This window comes from Ambystoma mexicanum, chromosome 7p, assembly GCF_040938575.1.
Source record: "Ambystoma mexicanum isolate Mex_15411 chromosome 7p, UKY_AmexF1_1, whole genome shotgun sequence".
Lineage (NCBI taxonomy): Eukaryota > Metazoa > Chordata > Amphibia > Caudata > Ambystomatidae > Ambystoma > Ambystoma mexicanum.
The window spans coordinates 744,995,090-745,013,420 of NC_090939.1; the positions used below are offsets into that span (position 1 = coordinate 744,995,090).

At 44.1% G+C, this 18,331-nt stretch overlaps 1 protein-coding gene across 1 annotated transcript in view; it reads left to right on the plus strand.

Annotated features, from left to right (window-relative positions):
• Nucleotides 1-3,966: 3,966 nt before the first annotated feature.
• SEPTIN10 (septin 10) overlaps nucleotides 3,967-18,331 on the plus strand; it is a 671,502-nt gene continuing 657,137 nt past the window's right edge. Inside the window, exon 1 of the mRNA XM_069636860.1 lies at nucleotides 3,967-4,137. Within this exon, the coding sequence (XP_069492961.1) occupies nucleotides 3,982-4,137 (156 nt within the window). The 5' untranslated portion in view covers nucleotides 3,967-3,981. The remainder of the gene's footprint in view (nucleotides 4,138-18,331) is intronic.

An 18,331-nucleotide genomic window follows, 5' to 3' on the forward strand; every position in this document is an offset into this window, starting at 1 on the left:
AAGAGGGCCCGCCACCAACCGGGTCTATATAGACAAATGGGGCAGATGTAGGAGGAAGCAAGACCGAATGCGGTAGTGGCATCTGAGCACGCCAGTCATAGGAAGGGCGGAACGAATTCACACTGTCGCGTGGAAAAGGTTGTCTACCGAAAAGAAGGTTCCCAGCACCTGCCGTCGATAGCGTGGGTGAGGGAAGAATACAAAATGCCCACCATAGAGCACATGGGAAGACCCGCCATTTTGTGAACATCTGAGGAGAACTGCATCACATGTGTAGATGAGGCAGTTGACTTCACAGATTGATCAGGGGACTTGACAGAGATTTTAGCCTTGACACAAGGATCCTTGGCAGAGCCGGTACTATGGTGCCTTGGATGTTTAGTGGACATCCTGTCCCTTGAATTAGCCTCCAAAGGAGGAACCTCAGCAATGCCGGTAACAGAGGAGTTACGGTCGACGACCTCTCCCTGTGCCCCCTCAACAGAACCGGTGATTCTGCGAGCGTGGGAAAGTTGAGGAATCCACCTCGCATACAAGACTTTAACAGGCCTCTAAGTTCTGTTGGTACACACCTTAGCCTCGTTAAGAGGAACCTCGGAACAGAGTCTGGTCTTAATAGCTCCCCCGACAGGGGCCTCGAACTGTGGTTCGGTACAGAAAGCCTCAACAGAGGTCTCAGGGCGCGCACCGGTATCTTTGTGGGAAACTCCTGACAAGGAGACCTCGGAGAGAACTCCGGTACCCAACGCCTCAGAACGACTATGCTGGCTATTAGCACCTGATCGGTGAACCTCAGATCATGACCCGGTAAAGGCAGGCCCCTCGCAGAAACCCTCAGAGAAAACCCTGGTATGCCTATTAGGCCTGCGAGGCACCTCAGGAAGAACCCTGGTAGCAGAGCTTTTGAAGCCCCTCCCGGAACTGGAGCACCCCGGGACGGAGTCCCCCGGCCGGGGTGCCCTGAAAAGAAAGAAACTTACTGGGAGCCTCTTCTTTCCGTCGATGAAGATTTGGAAATGTGATGGATGAACCTTCTGGAAGATCTCCTCCCACCTACGAAGACGATGTTGAAGTGCCCGGACCGAAAGGGAGTCACAGAAGAAACACGAGTCCCAGGTTATCCGGTCCCAGACACTCCAAGCAGAGAGAATGGGGATCCGCCCTAGCGAAGCGAAGCTCGCAAGAGGAACAAGTGGCAAATCCCAGACACTCCAGCATAGACAGAGGATTACGCGACCGCAGAACCAGAGCAGGAGAGAAGGACAACGGGAAGAAAAAGGTCTTCCCAGTGATGCTAGTGCATCCAGCCCGACCGCGCGGAGAAAAGGACTGAACAGTGATGCGCGGGGCGGAGCTAAGGAGAGCGGGGTTACGGCCATGTGCGGTACCCTACATAAAAAGAGAAGAGGGACAAAACATTTCAATTTTATGCTTTTTTACAAAAAGGATGGAATGTCCCAAAAGTATGGAGGAAAGGGGACGGGACATAGGAGTATTAGGGTTTCCTGCCTCCTTTGTTAGCCTCTGTAGCCATGCCACATGTGGGCCTGTTTAAAGTATTTTCTGATTAATATGCAAAGCACTGCCACCAGCTACAGGGATCAACAAAAGCACAGGGTGGATCCATGGAGCATTTATTAGTTAATTAGGCTGGCCATGGCAGGGGGAAGGTTTGGCCCTCACCCTTCTGGAGATTCATTGTGTACGCCTCCTGTCATATCCCAACTAAATATGACAGGGGGGACTGCGTCTGTAGACTTTGTCCACCCAGAGTACATGGGTCTATGTGTAAGTCGTGCAGTGAGCATAGGAAAATGTGTGCTGATTAGCCCCACACATTTTCCAGAGGTTCATCTAACATCATTCAATTTCATTTAAAATTTCAAAAAAGCCCTGGCGAGTGCAAACCTATTGTGTGGATGATCGAATTTGTCGCTAAGATGGCCTCCCTGTTACCAGCATGAATAAACTAGTGAGGCAGTTTTATATTATATGCTTGGACTTCATAAAAGAGATATTTCCCAATCTAGACGGCCTCCTAATTGGTTGAAGCTTCAGTATAGGAAAAATATTATCTAGCCTGTCTAGCATTTAAGAACATCCCTGATCTATCCCTTCGTCACTCACCTCTAGGCTTATTCGATATATACTCCTTAACAGACACGAAGAGGCTGAAACCATCCGCTTTTAAAGGTCCCTCCTTTTAAGCTCTCCTCTAAATGAACATGCTGTTTTGTAGTCCAGTCGACTTTAACCCAGAGAAGACTCTCCCTCTGTCTCCATTTAATCACTTTTTTGTTATCTTTTATAAACCAGCTAAAATCCTTCTAATTTCTGTAGCAGTTAGGCTAATTAGCACCCATCTTAGTTAGTCTGCACTATGTAAGTGTTAGGAATCAATCATACATATTTCTAATAGTGCAAAGTGCATTTTATAGTACCAGGAACTGTGACAGACTCTCTGAGGAGTTTGGCTCAAGGCTGTTACAGGGTTTTGCTTTCTTCTTTCCATCCTATCCTTATCACATAGGTAGGACGTTGCATCATCGACAGTAGTTTTTTTCGACTGGTGTTTTCTCGAAAAATGATCGCTGAAAAAACACATCAACATTTTGTGGGGGGGGATATAACGAGTTGGGGGGGGTTGGGAACTGCAAAAAATAGGTGGATGAGGGGAAAATTGGGGGGAACCCCCAAAAATAAAAAAAATGTGCTGCACTCGGACTTACTGCAGATCTTTTGTGACCACATGCTCACCTGGGTGTTACACAGGCACGGAACATTGAGGCTCAAAGGCAGTTCAGGTCCAGGTCAATGGGCATGGGGTTGGATAAGGTAATTCTTTTTATTGCTGAAAACACTTCTTGCAGTGTGGGGGGAATATAACTGACTGGTAGAGTTTGAAGTCCAGCAGGGGCAATTCACAATTAATACTAGAGTAAAATTCTGCTTGGGCATCTCAGTGTTGTCAACAATCACCACTCCATTTTTTGAAATGCGTGCCCAGTCCTGGATTGACTTAGCATTCTAGCACTTATGGCCATGTTTGGAGTGAGGGCTCCATCCATGTTGGGTCAACTTCTGTTCTGAAAATAAGGTAGTGGGGGTTAAATTCCTTTCATGGTATTTCCTGACTGGGAAATCCGAGTTAGAGGGGGGCAATCGAACTTGTGTGGTCACTGTAGAGTGCTGTTGTTGGTAACATTTTTCTGCAGGGGCAAATCCAGCAGTAGGAACAGGATTCCCGCTGAGGGCAGTCTTTCTTGATCAATTTAGTTGCATCTTGCATAAAGATTAAAGCTGCTGGGAGCAAATTATGCTGCGAGTGCGAGAGCAAAATTCAGGTCACACATACTCCCCTGTGAAATCACGCAGCTGGGAAAGAATCGTAGGACAATTCCTGATGAGGCCAGGAATTGGGCGGAGGGTTATTGATTAAAGCTAATTTCACTCATAAGCAAACAGAAAACTTGGTAGAGTATATTTGCAGATACTTCGTATCTCAGGCCCAAAAAATGGTTTCCTGACGGGTCCCCCTTCCACCCTACATTTTTTTAATTCCACTTAAAGCATTAAACAAAATGAGCCTATCTTCTGACTCGGTGGGAGGCGGTGTTAACTGTGAAGCTAAAGGCACCGTTGTAACCCCGAGTCAGGAAGTTGGGCAGACACGGGATGGAAGTAATTAGGGAGAGAGAAAAATCCCTCAGTGGTTTCAGGCAAATCAGCTATAATAGACTTTGTTAAGTGTGCGATAACTGCCCTTCGCTATTTTGTAAAAGGGAACGGGACAGACTTGCAGTCGTCGTTTCTCGTCGAGTTGCTGAATATAGATGCTCCCCCTGCTGTCGGTTGGGGTTCGCAGGCCGTCGGTTACGTTCCGAAGTTTGAATCCCCCCCGAGCGGCACCCTCTCTCAGCGGGAGGAGGGGGCATGGTACAGGGGGAGGAGGAGGGAGAGGAAGGGGGCGTTCAGAGAGGCATGTCGGGGCTGGGCCGAGGGCGATGCGAAATTGAGCCAGAAGGTCCTTCAACCTCTGGCTCTAGAGCGCTACCGCCGTCGCCGCTGCAGCGACCCCAGCCCAGCGTAGATAAGCGGCACAGCGCAATGGCCTCCCCCGACGTGGCGCGGCAGTTGGTGAGTTCGCGAAATCAGGACATGTGAGATTGTCATTTGTTATTAACACTTATTTTGTCCGCGCTGTTTGCAATTTGTGTTTTCAATGTGGGTGGGGGCGGAGTGGTGCGCTCTTGAGGCCTAATCCCCACTTCCACCAGGTTTCACAACGCCTGTGAGTAAACTGACCATTACAAAACACGCTATCCGCCAGCGTCCCGGGATTTAGGGTGCGGTACTGCCTCTTCCACTGGTGACAGTCTGGAGCGCGCATGCGCAGAACACCTCTGCCAAATTTGCTGCTCTGTGCATGGGGCAGGGTGTGTGTGTTGCTTTTTATTTTTGACGGCGAGGTCTTCCAAACCTGGAGTCCGTAGTTGGTACTCGCTTCCTTTCACCCGTATCCTATCTCGCATTTTAACACTTCAGGAACATAAAGCTTTATTCAATTCACATTGACTTACGTTGGAAGAGCTACTATGCCTAGAAAGGAAGAGGTGGGCCCCGCCAGTCGAAGAGTTGCAATGTAGGACAGGATTGTGTATCTCAACACGTGTAGGTTTTATATTGGCACATGTTGACTGGCATTCTGCAGCTTTTTATCCTTTTTTTTATTTTCCTATATTTTCTCACTAGGATTTTAGTTGTAAACTGGCACGTTTTACACTGGGCCCATCCTAGTTTTATTGAGAGGAAGAAAGCAGGAAATGGGACAAGGGGATATGTAGCTCCCAGTTCTACATGGCTGGCAGTCTTAAGCATATGATCCTCCTATACTAATCATCACTAATATCTTCCCAAGTATGATTTAAGTTGTCTCTTATACATAGACGAATCCCAAATCTTCTCTTCAGTTTAGACTCGCCCGTCTTTCAGCCATAGAACATTGGATGCCTTACCTCTTATTGCAGACTTAATTCATCTAAAATTGAAATCATGTTCTTGCCTGTCCCTTCTACTTATGTCTGTGCCAGACTATCTGCCACTCACTTTGCCTCACCTCTCTCCTGCGACCTCAGTGTTCTCTTTGATCCACCACAGACTTTCTCTACTGCATGTCTTTTCTTGCTCGCACCCATCAGTGTCATCTCATTTTTCAGACGCCTTGATATTTTGATTAAAGTCTACTGTTTATCTGATGTTAGAAGGATTGAGGACGAGCAAGAGGGAATGGTTTTGGTTAGACAGCCCTCTGCTGAAACTGGAATTCCTCACTCAACTAAGGTGGAGGCCATTCGGGGCCGGCTTTAGGCCGAGCCACCCGGGCGTCTGCCTGGGGCACCATATTAGCCCGCCTGCCATGTCAGCTTTGGGGAGTCTTTCAAGGGCTCCCTGAGCTCGCGTGGTGGGTGAAGGCACGGCAGGCACCCTATTGTAATGACTCCTGCTGGAGTGCATGCCAGCAGGAGAGCAGGGTACTTTTTAGTTCAGTAGGGCGCCGATGCTGGTTTGAGAGCTGCGCTCTATTACAGTGATTAACTCCCCGCTCCTGCATGGAAGCAGGGAGTTAAGCACTTTTAAATAGAGCGCCACTGCAGGTTTTTGCAGCTGCGTTCTATTTAGCAGAGCAACTAAAAATGTGGTGACCCTCCCACACCCTCCGGCAGGGACACTGGTGGGAGGGCGTTGAATTTTGTTGACTTGGCCTGGGTGCTGCTAAAACACAGGCCCCGAGGACAGTAGCAATGGTCTGAAGCAAGCAAAATGTCAGGCATAGAAGCATTAATATGACCAATCCAACCTTTTGGGGAAATCTCACCAATTTTCTTATAAACCACCAGACACGAGCTGTGAGGAGTAATGGATGAACATTCTTTTTGGGAAGTAGTTTGAGAACTTTGCTCTGTGGTTCATTTGGGAGAGGTGACTAGGTTATTAAGAAATTGGAAGTCTAGCCACCAGGCATTTTCCTCTTATGGCACAATAGATTTGTGGAAAGTAAGTTACATGTTGGGCAGTGTGACGTGTGGCTGATTTTATCCATCCCTACTGAACGCTTAAGGGAACTTGTATGTCGGGAAATCTCGCCGTTTATAAGCCAGTTTGCCAAAGAGAAAGGAGTTAGGAAAGTGAGGAAAGTTTCCATGCTCCACTGAAATAGAGCCCTGTGTCTGCTGTTAAACAAGGACGGAAGAGTGAAGGGTGTAGGAACCTGCTATAAAGCCATGAATTTTCTTTTCGATGAGGAGAAAGCAGGGTAAATGTAGGTGGATTGGATAATGGGGGAAACTGACAGACTACCAAATGGGCGGTTATTTTGAAGCATCCTACAGGGCTGGGAAAGTGAATCATGTTTCCCTATTCACTTCTTGGGGGAGTCTGCCTGGTGGGAAAGCATGTTTTTTGCCTTTAGACCACTGTGGGGCATCGGAGGAGTAGGGGGTTATGGCAGGGCACTCTGCGAGACGGCGGACTGCAGTCGTGTATCTACAGGTGTGGTTGGCAGCTTGAGAACCAACAATAGTTCTGGGAGGGGATGCTGATCTGTGGACTAGGAAGAGCTCTGAAGATCTGCATTTTCTGGTGTGGGGGGGAGGGGTAAGTAGGGATGGGCTGGCCTGTGAGGGAAAAGGCTTCCCAAATGGGCAGTGCCTTAGCAGAGTAAGTTTGGCTGAGGAAGGGTCTTTCACATGACCTGCTGAGCTACACTTGACTGACATTGCTCCAAACCACATGGCATATCAGGGGAACCTACTTTTTGGGAAATATCTCTTTCCCTGTAGGCCAGTGTGCCTCAGGAGGCAGAGTGACCGTTGCGAGGGCTCATTCTGTGTGGGTGGTTCCCCATATATCACGTCTCTGAACTTTGTAAGTGTGCCACATCGAGTAATGTTGGCTTTATCTGTGCAAAATGTTTTTGTACATCTGACTCCTGGTTTCTTTCTGTTCGCCCTATGTCGCTGCACCCCACTGCCCCTACGTCTCCAACATCTGTGGTGGCACTGACTGATTCAGCCAAAAATACACTTTTGGCACTGTCCCTGTGCAATCTGTGCCCCCCCTCTCAGTTTAGGGCAATATATCTGTTCGTTTTTCTGATTTGTATGCTCTTAATAAAGATAATAACCTTGTAAAATAAAAAAAGAAATGACAGAATCATGGGAACGCACATTTGAAAGTGTGCTTTCATACTAATTAGCACGTTGATGGTATTATTGACCTCCTCCCAGCCAATACGAATGCCCGGAATGCAATCAATAACTTCAAATATTGGCTGCATTCCACATATTCTCACTTAAGAAACAACGGAAAGTATTCCCCTGCACAAGGAACGCCAATGCAATGTGCCTGAAATAATTATGTGACTAATGCTTTAAAGTGACAGGCAAAATTACTTTTAATTCACCAAAGTGAAATATAAAACACTGTCTTGTAGAGAAATAAATCGCCTTTCGCATTACACATAATGTATGCACATATTAAAGCTGTAAGTTCCAACAGTACAACCACAAAACGTGTATTTATAGAGCCTTCTAGGCCTCAGGAGGAGTCATTACTTGGGATAACGTACTGCCCTCGCCTTCACCTCGGGCTGTAACTTAAATAAGTCATTACCCCCAATGATGACCCCTCCCTCAAGCATAAACTATACCAAGCTATTCGGTACACAACCCTAGATTAAAAGAAAGAGTGGATACATTAAACAAGTTGTTGGAAAAGGACACCCATGTCAGTTTAAAAACCTTTTAAAGCAAGAAACACCGTGGAGTTGAAATGTTGCTTTCGTTGTCTGTGCATGGAATGTATTCTGAGCGTCGCCAGGCAGGCTCCCGTCTGCAGCTGCCGGGAAGGCTGCTTCAGAGAATGGGAGTAAAACTAGCGTACCCTTCCCTACCATCATTCATTTCCCAAAACACGCACCTCGTCCATGTTTCCTCCTCCCCACGACTTTGGAATGCAAGCACAGCAAATGTGCTTCTAAGTGGGAGTGGTTCACTTCACTGCTGCATTTTTGTTGCTCATAAAACGAGTGAATCACCAGAGCCAAAACAAGGGTGGAGAGTTTACTCTTTTCTTTTCCCAACATGAGTGCGCGTGGAGGTTTTTGTGTTTTAATCCACGTAAAATGGGTGCAGAGATGAGGGTCCTTATTTAGTGCTTGGCCGAATAAGTGCGTCGGTGGGTGTCTACCCACATGTTTCGGTTTTTAGAAGGTCAGGAAGGGACAGGATACGGCTGGTTCCCCTCTCGGGGCCTCAGGTTTGGCATAAACACGGGATGTACAGCACTGGGGTCAGTACTGTCTGAACCGTCTGGCAAGGGTGCAGGCTGCAACGCAACTCGCCGCACCAGTGAGGTTTACTGAGGCACGTTTGGGGCCAAGGACGAATTCAAGCGTTGTAATGAAATAAAACAAAGCACCATGCATATGCCTCTTCTACACAAATTAGCGCATGTAAGCTTTAAAGCAGGGTTTTACCAATATTGGTAGTATTGCCAGCAATGTACACATGGCATCTTAACGTGTACGTACATTACTAACGAAAACTACGTATAGCTCCAGTAACTCAACATTAAAAGGTTACACATTTCACAGTAAACGTATCAAATGTTCACATTCCAGACTAAATACATGATTATAAAACACAACCCAATTTCATTAGTCATTTCTTTATTAAACAGTACTGAGCCAGTCCAACTGTAAGGGGTCGCTGCCTTAATTCCTCACTTGTATGGATACTTTTCATTAGCCATAATGGTTTCAATAATGTTGTTTGGGGGTACTCTTAAAATGCAAGCAAGAACAAAGCATATGTGATGAATTATACATTTGCTTTAGGCCAGGTTTGCACCAGTCCCAATGCTTTGGAGTTTTGAGCCAACACATGTACTAGTTCAATTTACATGTATAAATCGGACTCTGAAAGTGGCGCTATGGTAATTTTAAAAGCATTGATTTCTCTCAGGAATTCTCTCCACTGTTACCTGATGGCTTAAACTAATGGAGATTTATTTTCTCATTTCGAGCCCACCATAGTAGCCTACATTTGATGCATCAATGATTTCAAGCATCTAATATTAGATACACATTGAGATCACAGTGGTCGCAGCTAAACTCTGGAATGCTATGTCTATAACACTGAGATCAGACCCTTCCCTTTCGTCCTTCCGGAAAGAACTCAAAACTTGGCTCTTCAATCAAGGGAGCTATATAACCCCCCCCACGCCCATCTCCTGACCTGCAGACTTCTTAACTGAACCGCACTTGTAATATGTATTATGTAACCTACGGCCAAATGTAACCTAAGAGCTACCAACGTTGATGTAACCATGACGATCATGTAATTGATTGTAACTTATGTAACCTAGAAAACCATGGCAACCATTACGCTCACGTAACCAGCGCCTAGATGCTCCCGGGCTAAGTGTGCTTAACAAATGTCAAAATAAATAAATAGTTAATGAAGTTGGCTATGTTCCTTACATAAGAAAGGATTGAAAATTGCATTGTGCAGACATGACCAGAAATAGTTTAGGTGATGCCGCTTAACAGCCCAACCATCCAGACTGTTGCATTTCAGGAAACACACCGATGAAGGATTTTGGCGGTGTCAGTAGCAGAGTCTTGGGTCTGCTGATACGTGAGACACTCTGTGCTGCCTTCAACTCTATTATCCTGCATAAAAGCTCTGTCAATCCGCAGAGCTGGCGCGGAGTCGGTAGCAGAGTCTTGGGTCTTGGGGCTGTAGGGGAGTAGAAGTAAGGCCCTTCCCCTCTGTTTTAGCTGCAAGCACCATTTCTTCAACCTTGGTGTCGGTGCGTGCGGCCAAAATGAAGACCCGCCCAGCTGCCTGCAAGATGGACCCCCGACAAAGAACACGAAGCCTAGCAATGCCGGCCCCCTAAACCGCCAGAAGCTTCAGCTACAACAACGGAAGATGTCCGTGGCAGCTATCGAAGGTGAGAGCACTTGCGCCGCAACTATCAACATCAATAACACCATTGCTGTGAAAACATTGTCACAGCCATCCCTGTCCAGTCCATTAAAACGGAACTTGTGCGAAGGGGAGGGTGAGCTGTCCTTAAGAAAAACACTGTCAACAACGGTGAACCACAAGGATTTCCATATTTATAGTACGGTCAAAGAAAAATGCTCCAACATACCCGACCATGTCATACCTGTTAGCTTGGAGACCCGGACGGCCTCTCCTGAACTGGCTTCCACCTGCTCCGGGGTGCTCGATCATACAACCGCAGAACCAACCAATGCCGAATTGCTAGAGTCTAGCAAATACGTAGACTCGCTGTTTTGCTCAAAGAGCGCTTGCGACGGCATTCACCCACCCAACAAAACAGCAGAATCTCGTCCTTTCAGTAATGGCAAGAGGGTCCTTTCACAAAATCAAGACCAAGATCTTGCCAAACAAACAATCGACGCACCCAGGACACCGATAGTGGATCATAAAATTGCCCATGCTGACACCCCTAATGAAGTCCAAGTATCTGGGACGTCAGTTGGAGACTTTATTTTTAAACAAACAAAATCTATGACCCCCAAAACTGTCACTTCTAAAATTGCAGCTGCAGTGCTCTCAATGACTACCTTCTCTGAGTGTTGTGACCAACTTCCTCGTAACATTGAAGCCAGCATTAGTGACATTAATGACTGTCAGAGCCCAAAGACCATAACTGGAGCAAAGGGTCCTGGGGTTGGTATCCTCCAATTCCATTTTGCCGACGCCGCTTCAAGAGAAGCCAGATTAGCAGTGCGGCTGCCAGCGGATTTCCTAAACATCAAGTCTTCGATAACATGTAGCACAAACCCTTTTTCTCATCGCCCAGATACTTACGACACTACCATGGCTATTGACTGTTCTCCTTTGATTGATGCTTGCTCGTGGAGCGGCAGAGGCAGACGACCAGTAGATAACACACTGCAATGTAATCAAGCAGAACTAACTAGTACTCTGACAACCAGAAATCGTATTACGCCAACAGAACTAAAGCAACGAAGGACGTCGCAAATAGACGTGGATCCACATGAAACCATTGTCCTGAATGAAGAGCTTGATACTGATGAACACAATAGAATGAGCGAAACTAATAAAATGTCTTCAAATGAGTCGGAGAAAGAGATTGAAAACAAACAGCACTTGTCTGTAGCAGCTGGCATTCAAATGTATAATAATGTGCTGGCTGCTTCTTCGACTGCACTCATTCCGTTTGTGAAACTATATGAAGCGCAACATGAGTTAATAAAGGATCAAAAGGCACTTTTGGCGGTGGTAAACACCACAATTAGCGCACTCGAGACATTGACATCTCATCTCAACAACCGACTAGATTGGGAAGCTGAAACTTCAGCTGAATGGCAAAACTGGCTGAGTGATATTACTAGAAATGAGTTGGTCCAAAACAATGACTTAATGGAAGCAGTACTTGAATCCACTAAGTGGATGTGCCATCACCTCCATCAGCCCCTACCATCTGTCAACGCTATTAAATGCTCAAGAAACTCAGCACGTATGACAACATCAGTGCCAGTACTTGACATATTACCGCTTGGCCCTCTCCCAGCTGTTAGAGAGGCTTTTGAGAGATTAGAGGTGTCCTTGGAAAATATTGATGCAAAGAAAGTTTCATCACCTAATGTAACGAACAAAGACGTGCCATTAACGGGTGCAACAAAAACTGTTGAAGAGTTGAATAACACCAGTAATCAAAGGAACTCTGGAAATAACATCCATGCAAGCTTTATATTTACTAGTGTTGCACCGAGCGCGTCAATAACCTCGAGACCCCTCAACATCAACGCTGACATTTTTTGAATCTTTTCTGTAGACAAACCTTCTGTACAAGCTGGAAAAAAAAGAAAAGGGAAAAGAAAAAAATAAGAAAAGTATACAATCAAGCAATGTTAAAATCATTGATCTGAGAGCAGTAAAGGTGGGCAAGCCAGAGTGTAATACTGCTAAGGCGTTTATTAGAAACTTACCAACTCCACCACCTATTGCCATGTTCATACGTCTTGATAGACAAGCTTCTCCTGAGATGCCATCAAAGACGTAGAAGAAATTGTGACTCTTGCCAAAACCCATACTCGTGCAATCAAACGTCCTCGACTCGAAGACGAGGACCAATATGGTCCTGAATCTTTCACTTCTGAAGATCCGGCAAATCTCTCCACATATTGTATCGAAGATGAAGATTCACAAAGCTGCTCTGATATCAGTGCCAATGACAAAGCCGATGACAGATCGGAATGTGAGTCAACTAGAGACGTCCCAGCAATAGTTGTCACAAATGGCTCTGGCACGTTAAGGTCTAATGATATAAAGAAGTCTCCGACACTCAGAAGCTCATTGAAACAAGCTCAAATACAGTCGAATAATGAGAACGTTTCGACTCGATCTTCAAAGCAATATACACCAGCAGGTGTGAAATTAAATCCGAAATTCACAACTGCTCAGGTTGAGAAAGGTTTGCGGAATTCCAGCAAACCTGCAGCTAAATCTTGGGCAGAGAGTGCAAGAAACACAAAAAAACTCCAGCTTGAATATATCTTACAGGACAATGAAGGAGCCAACCTAAATCGGGGAAATGTTATAAAACTGTTTAGTTGTGTGCCTTCACTCAGAATCATTAAAGTCATTGAATACATGTCGGAGAAACGCTCCGACTGGGTTGTATTACACGTGTATTCCCAGTTGGTTATATCAACCCTCAGAAATGCAACAGAGGAATTGTTAACTTTTGGCTATGAACTGACAGAATACATTGACCCGGCAGTGCACTCAACCAAGACATCCCTGCCCGTCAAACATCATTGGCTGGGTGTGAACACGGAAAACGAAAGCTGACGAGTGTATATGCAGAAGTATTTCGAACTGACAAAGATGCCTCTGATGCAAAGCGTCAATTGCAAGATAACGTACAGCGGAAAACAGATACTCACAATTTTTCACAAATAAACCATAGATAGGCCAAAGAGCATAGACAAGTGGAGGAGTGTTCACTAATATCTTGGAACACGCGTGGGTTTCTGCACCTATTCCAAGATAATGAGTTGAACAAGGATGATCACACCATAATCTGTCTCCAAGAACTATGGATAAGAACTAGACCAGTATGTGAAGGATTTTCAATGCACTTCTCCTGCATTGAAAAAACGCAACCGGCTGCCCAATCTCCCTCTTAATCACTTTAATCAAGGGCGTGCAGGGATGCAATGTTGTAAAACTATTACAACTTAATTCCTTTGTTCAAGGAACAATTATAAAAATGTCTCATACGCCGTTGGGTCAGGATGAGTTCCTACTTGTTGTGAACGTTAATTGGAACCCAGCAAAGATTGCCTCAAACACCTTCATAACAGCAATCACCTCAATAATTAATGACTTTATGTTAAACTACCGGAAGATTTCGATAATAATATGTGGAGATCTCCACCATTCATTTGTCACTTCAAGCAGTCATTTACAAGATCTAAATCATGACTCTATTAAAGATCGTGCAAAGAAATGGGCCGTTGAGCTAGCTAGTATAAACTGTTTGATGAACGGTCAAACACACGGAGACATACCAGCTTGCACAACTTGGCGAAGAAACCAGTCTACCAAAATTTTAGACTACATATGGGCGTCCGGGGACCTCATAGAAACGGTTAATAGTCTGAAGATCATAAAACTTAGACATAGTGACCATGATGGCATCAACCTATGTTGGTCCTTAATAACACAAAGAAGTGAGCGATACAATGTGCCGCTTGAGATAAATCAAGGCCTAAATTGGATAACCATAAAGCCAGCCGCAATCGCCGACTTTATGGAAAATTAAGCAACAATTGCATGTGTGGCGAAACCTATGTTGAGTATCTGCCACTACTGATACAATTTGCCTCGATCCGGCAAAGGAGTGGTGTAATGCTCCACATACATAAACATCCTTTCAGTAAGGAAATAGCTGAGAGGAAGCGCAAACTACATACCGATCTAAAGCTTCTTAGGCTATCTTGCCAATCAGCAATGACAAAAGAAAACACCAAGAAGCAACTTCAAAATCGACATCGAAATTGGTTGATGACATTCAAGAGCTACAGAGATCAAGAACAAGCTGAAATGATGCTAAAATTGATTCTGTCTCGTAAAAGGCGCAAAACATGGGCCATTATCAGCAAGGGCCCTAGTTTCCAGACGACCAACATGACAACAGGTGTAAGTGAAAACACTTGAATACAGCACTTTTCAAAAGTATTCAAATCCACCACAATTTATGAACCGAGGCAGTATATTGACAACTCCATCCCATGGAATTTCAGATATAGCTTAACAGAGATCGAGGAGTTGCTCAGTAAACTTAAGAACTCTGGGGCGCCAGGTCCTGATGGGTTGACCAACCTGATTCTCAAGAAAAACATAACCTTGTGGGCAGCTTTTATTGAACGATTGTTCCAGATAATGGCTGAAATGAAAATCCCATCTACATGGCAAACGGCGGTAGTTGTGCCTATATACAAAAAAGGGGATCGTGCTGACCTGGCCAACTACCGGCCGATTGCCTTGTTAGATGTAATTGGGAAGATTTTCACGAGCCAGTTACTGAAAAAGCTGTCACAATGGGTAATTGACATGAAGAAGATCGACGAATGTCAGACAGGCTTCACGCGTGGCGTTGAAGTGGAATTACATTTTACATTATTAAACTTTCTGAAACTGGTGGCCATTAAGTATAAACAGCCCTTATTCCTGGCGTTCGTCGTAGATCTACGACAGGCCTTTGATAGTGTAAACCGGACACTTCTATGGAATAAATTGATAAAATGGAAATGCCCAGGTGACCTGCTACAAATGGTAATCCAGCTTCATTCGAATACATCAATAAAAATCCGGTTTGAATGTCAATGGTGAACTATCAAAGGAAATCGAGACTGATCGAGCTGTCAAGCAAGACTGCCCCTTAGCAGCCTTACTGTTCAAATTATATATTGCAGATATGCCGGATGCGCGGTCGGAATGTAAGACCTTTCCACTGAAGATCAACGGCCACCACGTGAGCTGGGCTACATATGCTGATGATGTGGTACTAATGGACGCTACGCAAATCGGCTTGCAACGATTAATTGCTAAATTGGTTGAATACTTAAGAGCAAACAACATGGAGATTAATACCAAGAAAACAAAAATTATTGGTACTCGGATCGCAATTGGGGAAGCAAAGGAAAAACTTTAAATGGCTGCTCAAGAGAAAGTCTTGAACGAACAGAATCCCTCCGATATCTGGGGATAATATTCAACACGTCAATAAGAGAGTATGAATGGATTAAACACTTAATGGCAAAAATGACAAATCTTGCTCTTCAAGTATCCAAGCTACATCGTGAATATGGTAAATTCACCTTGCTCCCAGTGATCCGATTCTACTGCCAGAAAGGGGTACCAGCAATTACCTTTGGTAGTGAAGCAGGCTTAAACATTAATACTAACATATGGAACCAGCTTGAAGTGAAATTCTGGCGCAAGGTCCTCCACTTTCCACAAAATGTAGCAATTGCTGCGATCAGATATGAGCTAGGTCTGCAATCATTGAGGGCTACAGTTTTGTGGAAATCTCTAGCCCTATATCAAAAGACAACATTACCTGATAATGCTGTCCAATATGCAATTCTGAAAGAACTGCCTGCACGTCCTTATCAAGGATTATTAAAAGTCTGGGAGGCAAACATTTCGAAAAACTTGACTCATGTCGCTGCCTCTGTAGATCTTTTACACCACAATCCATGTGCAGTAAAAAAAAAGATAATTCAGTACGATTGGATAGCAACCATGCAAATTCGTTCAAATTTAAAATCTTGTTTATTAACATCTGGAGATGTTTGCCCAGTAAATTATGTTCCAAAGTATCTGCGACAATTTCCATCAAGATACCATTGTGAGTAGTTCCTACGCTTGCGTATAAACTTGTTACCCAAAAAAGAGATGCTTTTAGAAAAACATGATAAAAACACGTTTAACAACCTATGTCGAGACTGTAATAAAGAAATAGAATCACTGCGACATATTGTGACAGAATGCCCAGACTTGAGATCGGAAAGAACAGTGGCCTTGGAAAAGTTTGCTCCACTGAATGGAAACATGGATGATTGGTGGATATATGTAGTATCAGGAAACAACTACATGATGACGTGCGCCAATGTCGCTTATCTTGACAAAATATTGTCAACTGGTTAATTGGACCAATTACAAAAATGAATGTCATTCAAGATCTTTGAATAAGACGAGACGTTGCTGTTTTAAAAAAAAAAAAAATCTTGATGTCGGAATCTTAATCTTTTTTTGTTTTCCTTCGCTCTGGTCGATCTTTGCAGAGTAAGGGATATCTTGTGTTTGACCTAAAGGATTTTATGTCTCTTTTGTTAAAATCTTTTGTATAAAACTAAACACAAATAAAAAAATAAAAAAATAAATGAAGATGTCAATAGGCAATTTCAGCACGAACTGTACACCACGAGCTCTAAAACCCTCTTCTAACACCATGCCTTTCATTTCTTGATAACAGGAGGCTTGGACTCTCCGCATGCATTTTAGCCATTGAGTATTATTATTTATTTGAATTTTTGTTTAGCACTGGTCTCAGAGCATCTCACATGGTTCAAAGTTACAAAATGGTTTCAGGAAAGGATAGGAAGATTAGGATAGACACGTGATAGCAGTGGAGAAGGGCAGGCTTATGTGTGGGGAAACAGGTATGTTTGAGGCTCTATCTGAAAGTGGTGATGGAGGATGCAAAAAAAGTAAAATAAGAACTAACTTTGATAGCCGGAGACAATCAGACTATACAAATCTCCCTAACGTTGACCAGGCTAGCATTAAGGTAGCTTTATCATTTGACCACCTCTAAATCAAAATTGGACCAAAACGTTAAACGCTATTTATTTTGCCAACTCAGTATGAAGACTTTTTATTTTGCAAGAGTTTACTTGAATCTAGTTTCAGAGACGACAATAGTCCAATGGCAATATCCTATGCTGCCACCTGAGGATGCACATCTTTACTTTGCCAGCATTCACTTTGTCACTGCAGGGAGAGACCCCCGTACTACTCCTTGGCCTCCAAGCCTAACCTTACGCTATGCTTATCCACATCCTTTACCATCTTCACAATGTAAAGATGCAGGCAAAGTAAAGGTACGACAAAGTAAATGTCTGGAGAGGGGAATATATGACAAAGTAAGTGTATGTGGCAAAGGAAAGGGGGATACCCATCCGATAGGGTGTCCAAGCGGAGAAAGCCCTAGTGTTGAATACAGTAGGGCTGCAACCTTAGCAGTGCTAAATATAAGTGGAAGCCGGCACATGATTTACGCCGCTCAGCAATTCAGTTAAGAAAACATAAAATAAAATAGAACACCAGTACACATTCCTGAAGCACACGGTTCGGAGTTTCCGCTTTCCCAGTGCAACCGCTATGGTATCCAAGCTAGCTACTGCTCCAGTATGGGATCAGTGTACAAAGCAAATGCTAACTTTCTAAAATGTGAACCAAAACCTGCACAGAAAATAGTGATGCATACACCCTGTCACAAGTTTCTCTTATGTTAACAAAGCAGTAACACAGCCAGGGCTTTTTTTTTTTATACACTCAGAGGTATGCTTAAATGTGCATTGCTTTGTAAGAACATGGTGCCTTTACATTGATGGAAGCACACCAATGTTTAGCTTCCTTCTACATTTTAAAGATGATTCATCATTCAATTTCATCACCTGTGGCACTGGATTACACAGTAGTTAATTCATGAGGCTACGACAGCTGGATACACGTTTTTTCTCTAACAAATTCCTCAGAATGTGTAAGCTTCTGCACTGGCCAGATGAGTTTGAGTTTGTTTACTGTCACAGCTATTATTGGCTTAATGTTACAAAATGACCTAGTCGTGTATAAAACGGGCATCTCGTGTTATCCTCGCAGTGAGATTGTTGCACACAGAAATTATTATTAACAACTTGTCGCTTCTGCCGACACATGTTTCGCACTTGAGGGACTTTTTCCAGGCAACATTAGGTTTGTTACTCAATTATTTTTTAATGCTTTATACAGTAAAAATATATACTTAAAACAGAGAAAATTAATGTTTAAAAAACTATTAGTTGCTTTCTGGTAGGTGAGCTTCTGTCATTTTGTCAGGAGTAAAAATGTATTTTGGATGCAGACCTATTGCCTCATTTTGTAAAGAGAAATTGTCATATACTGTCCTGTATCAGAGATAATTTCCTTTATTC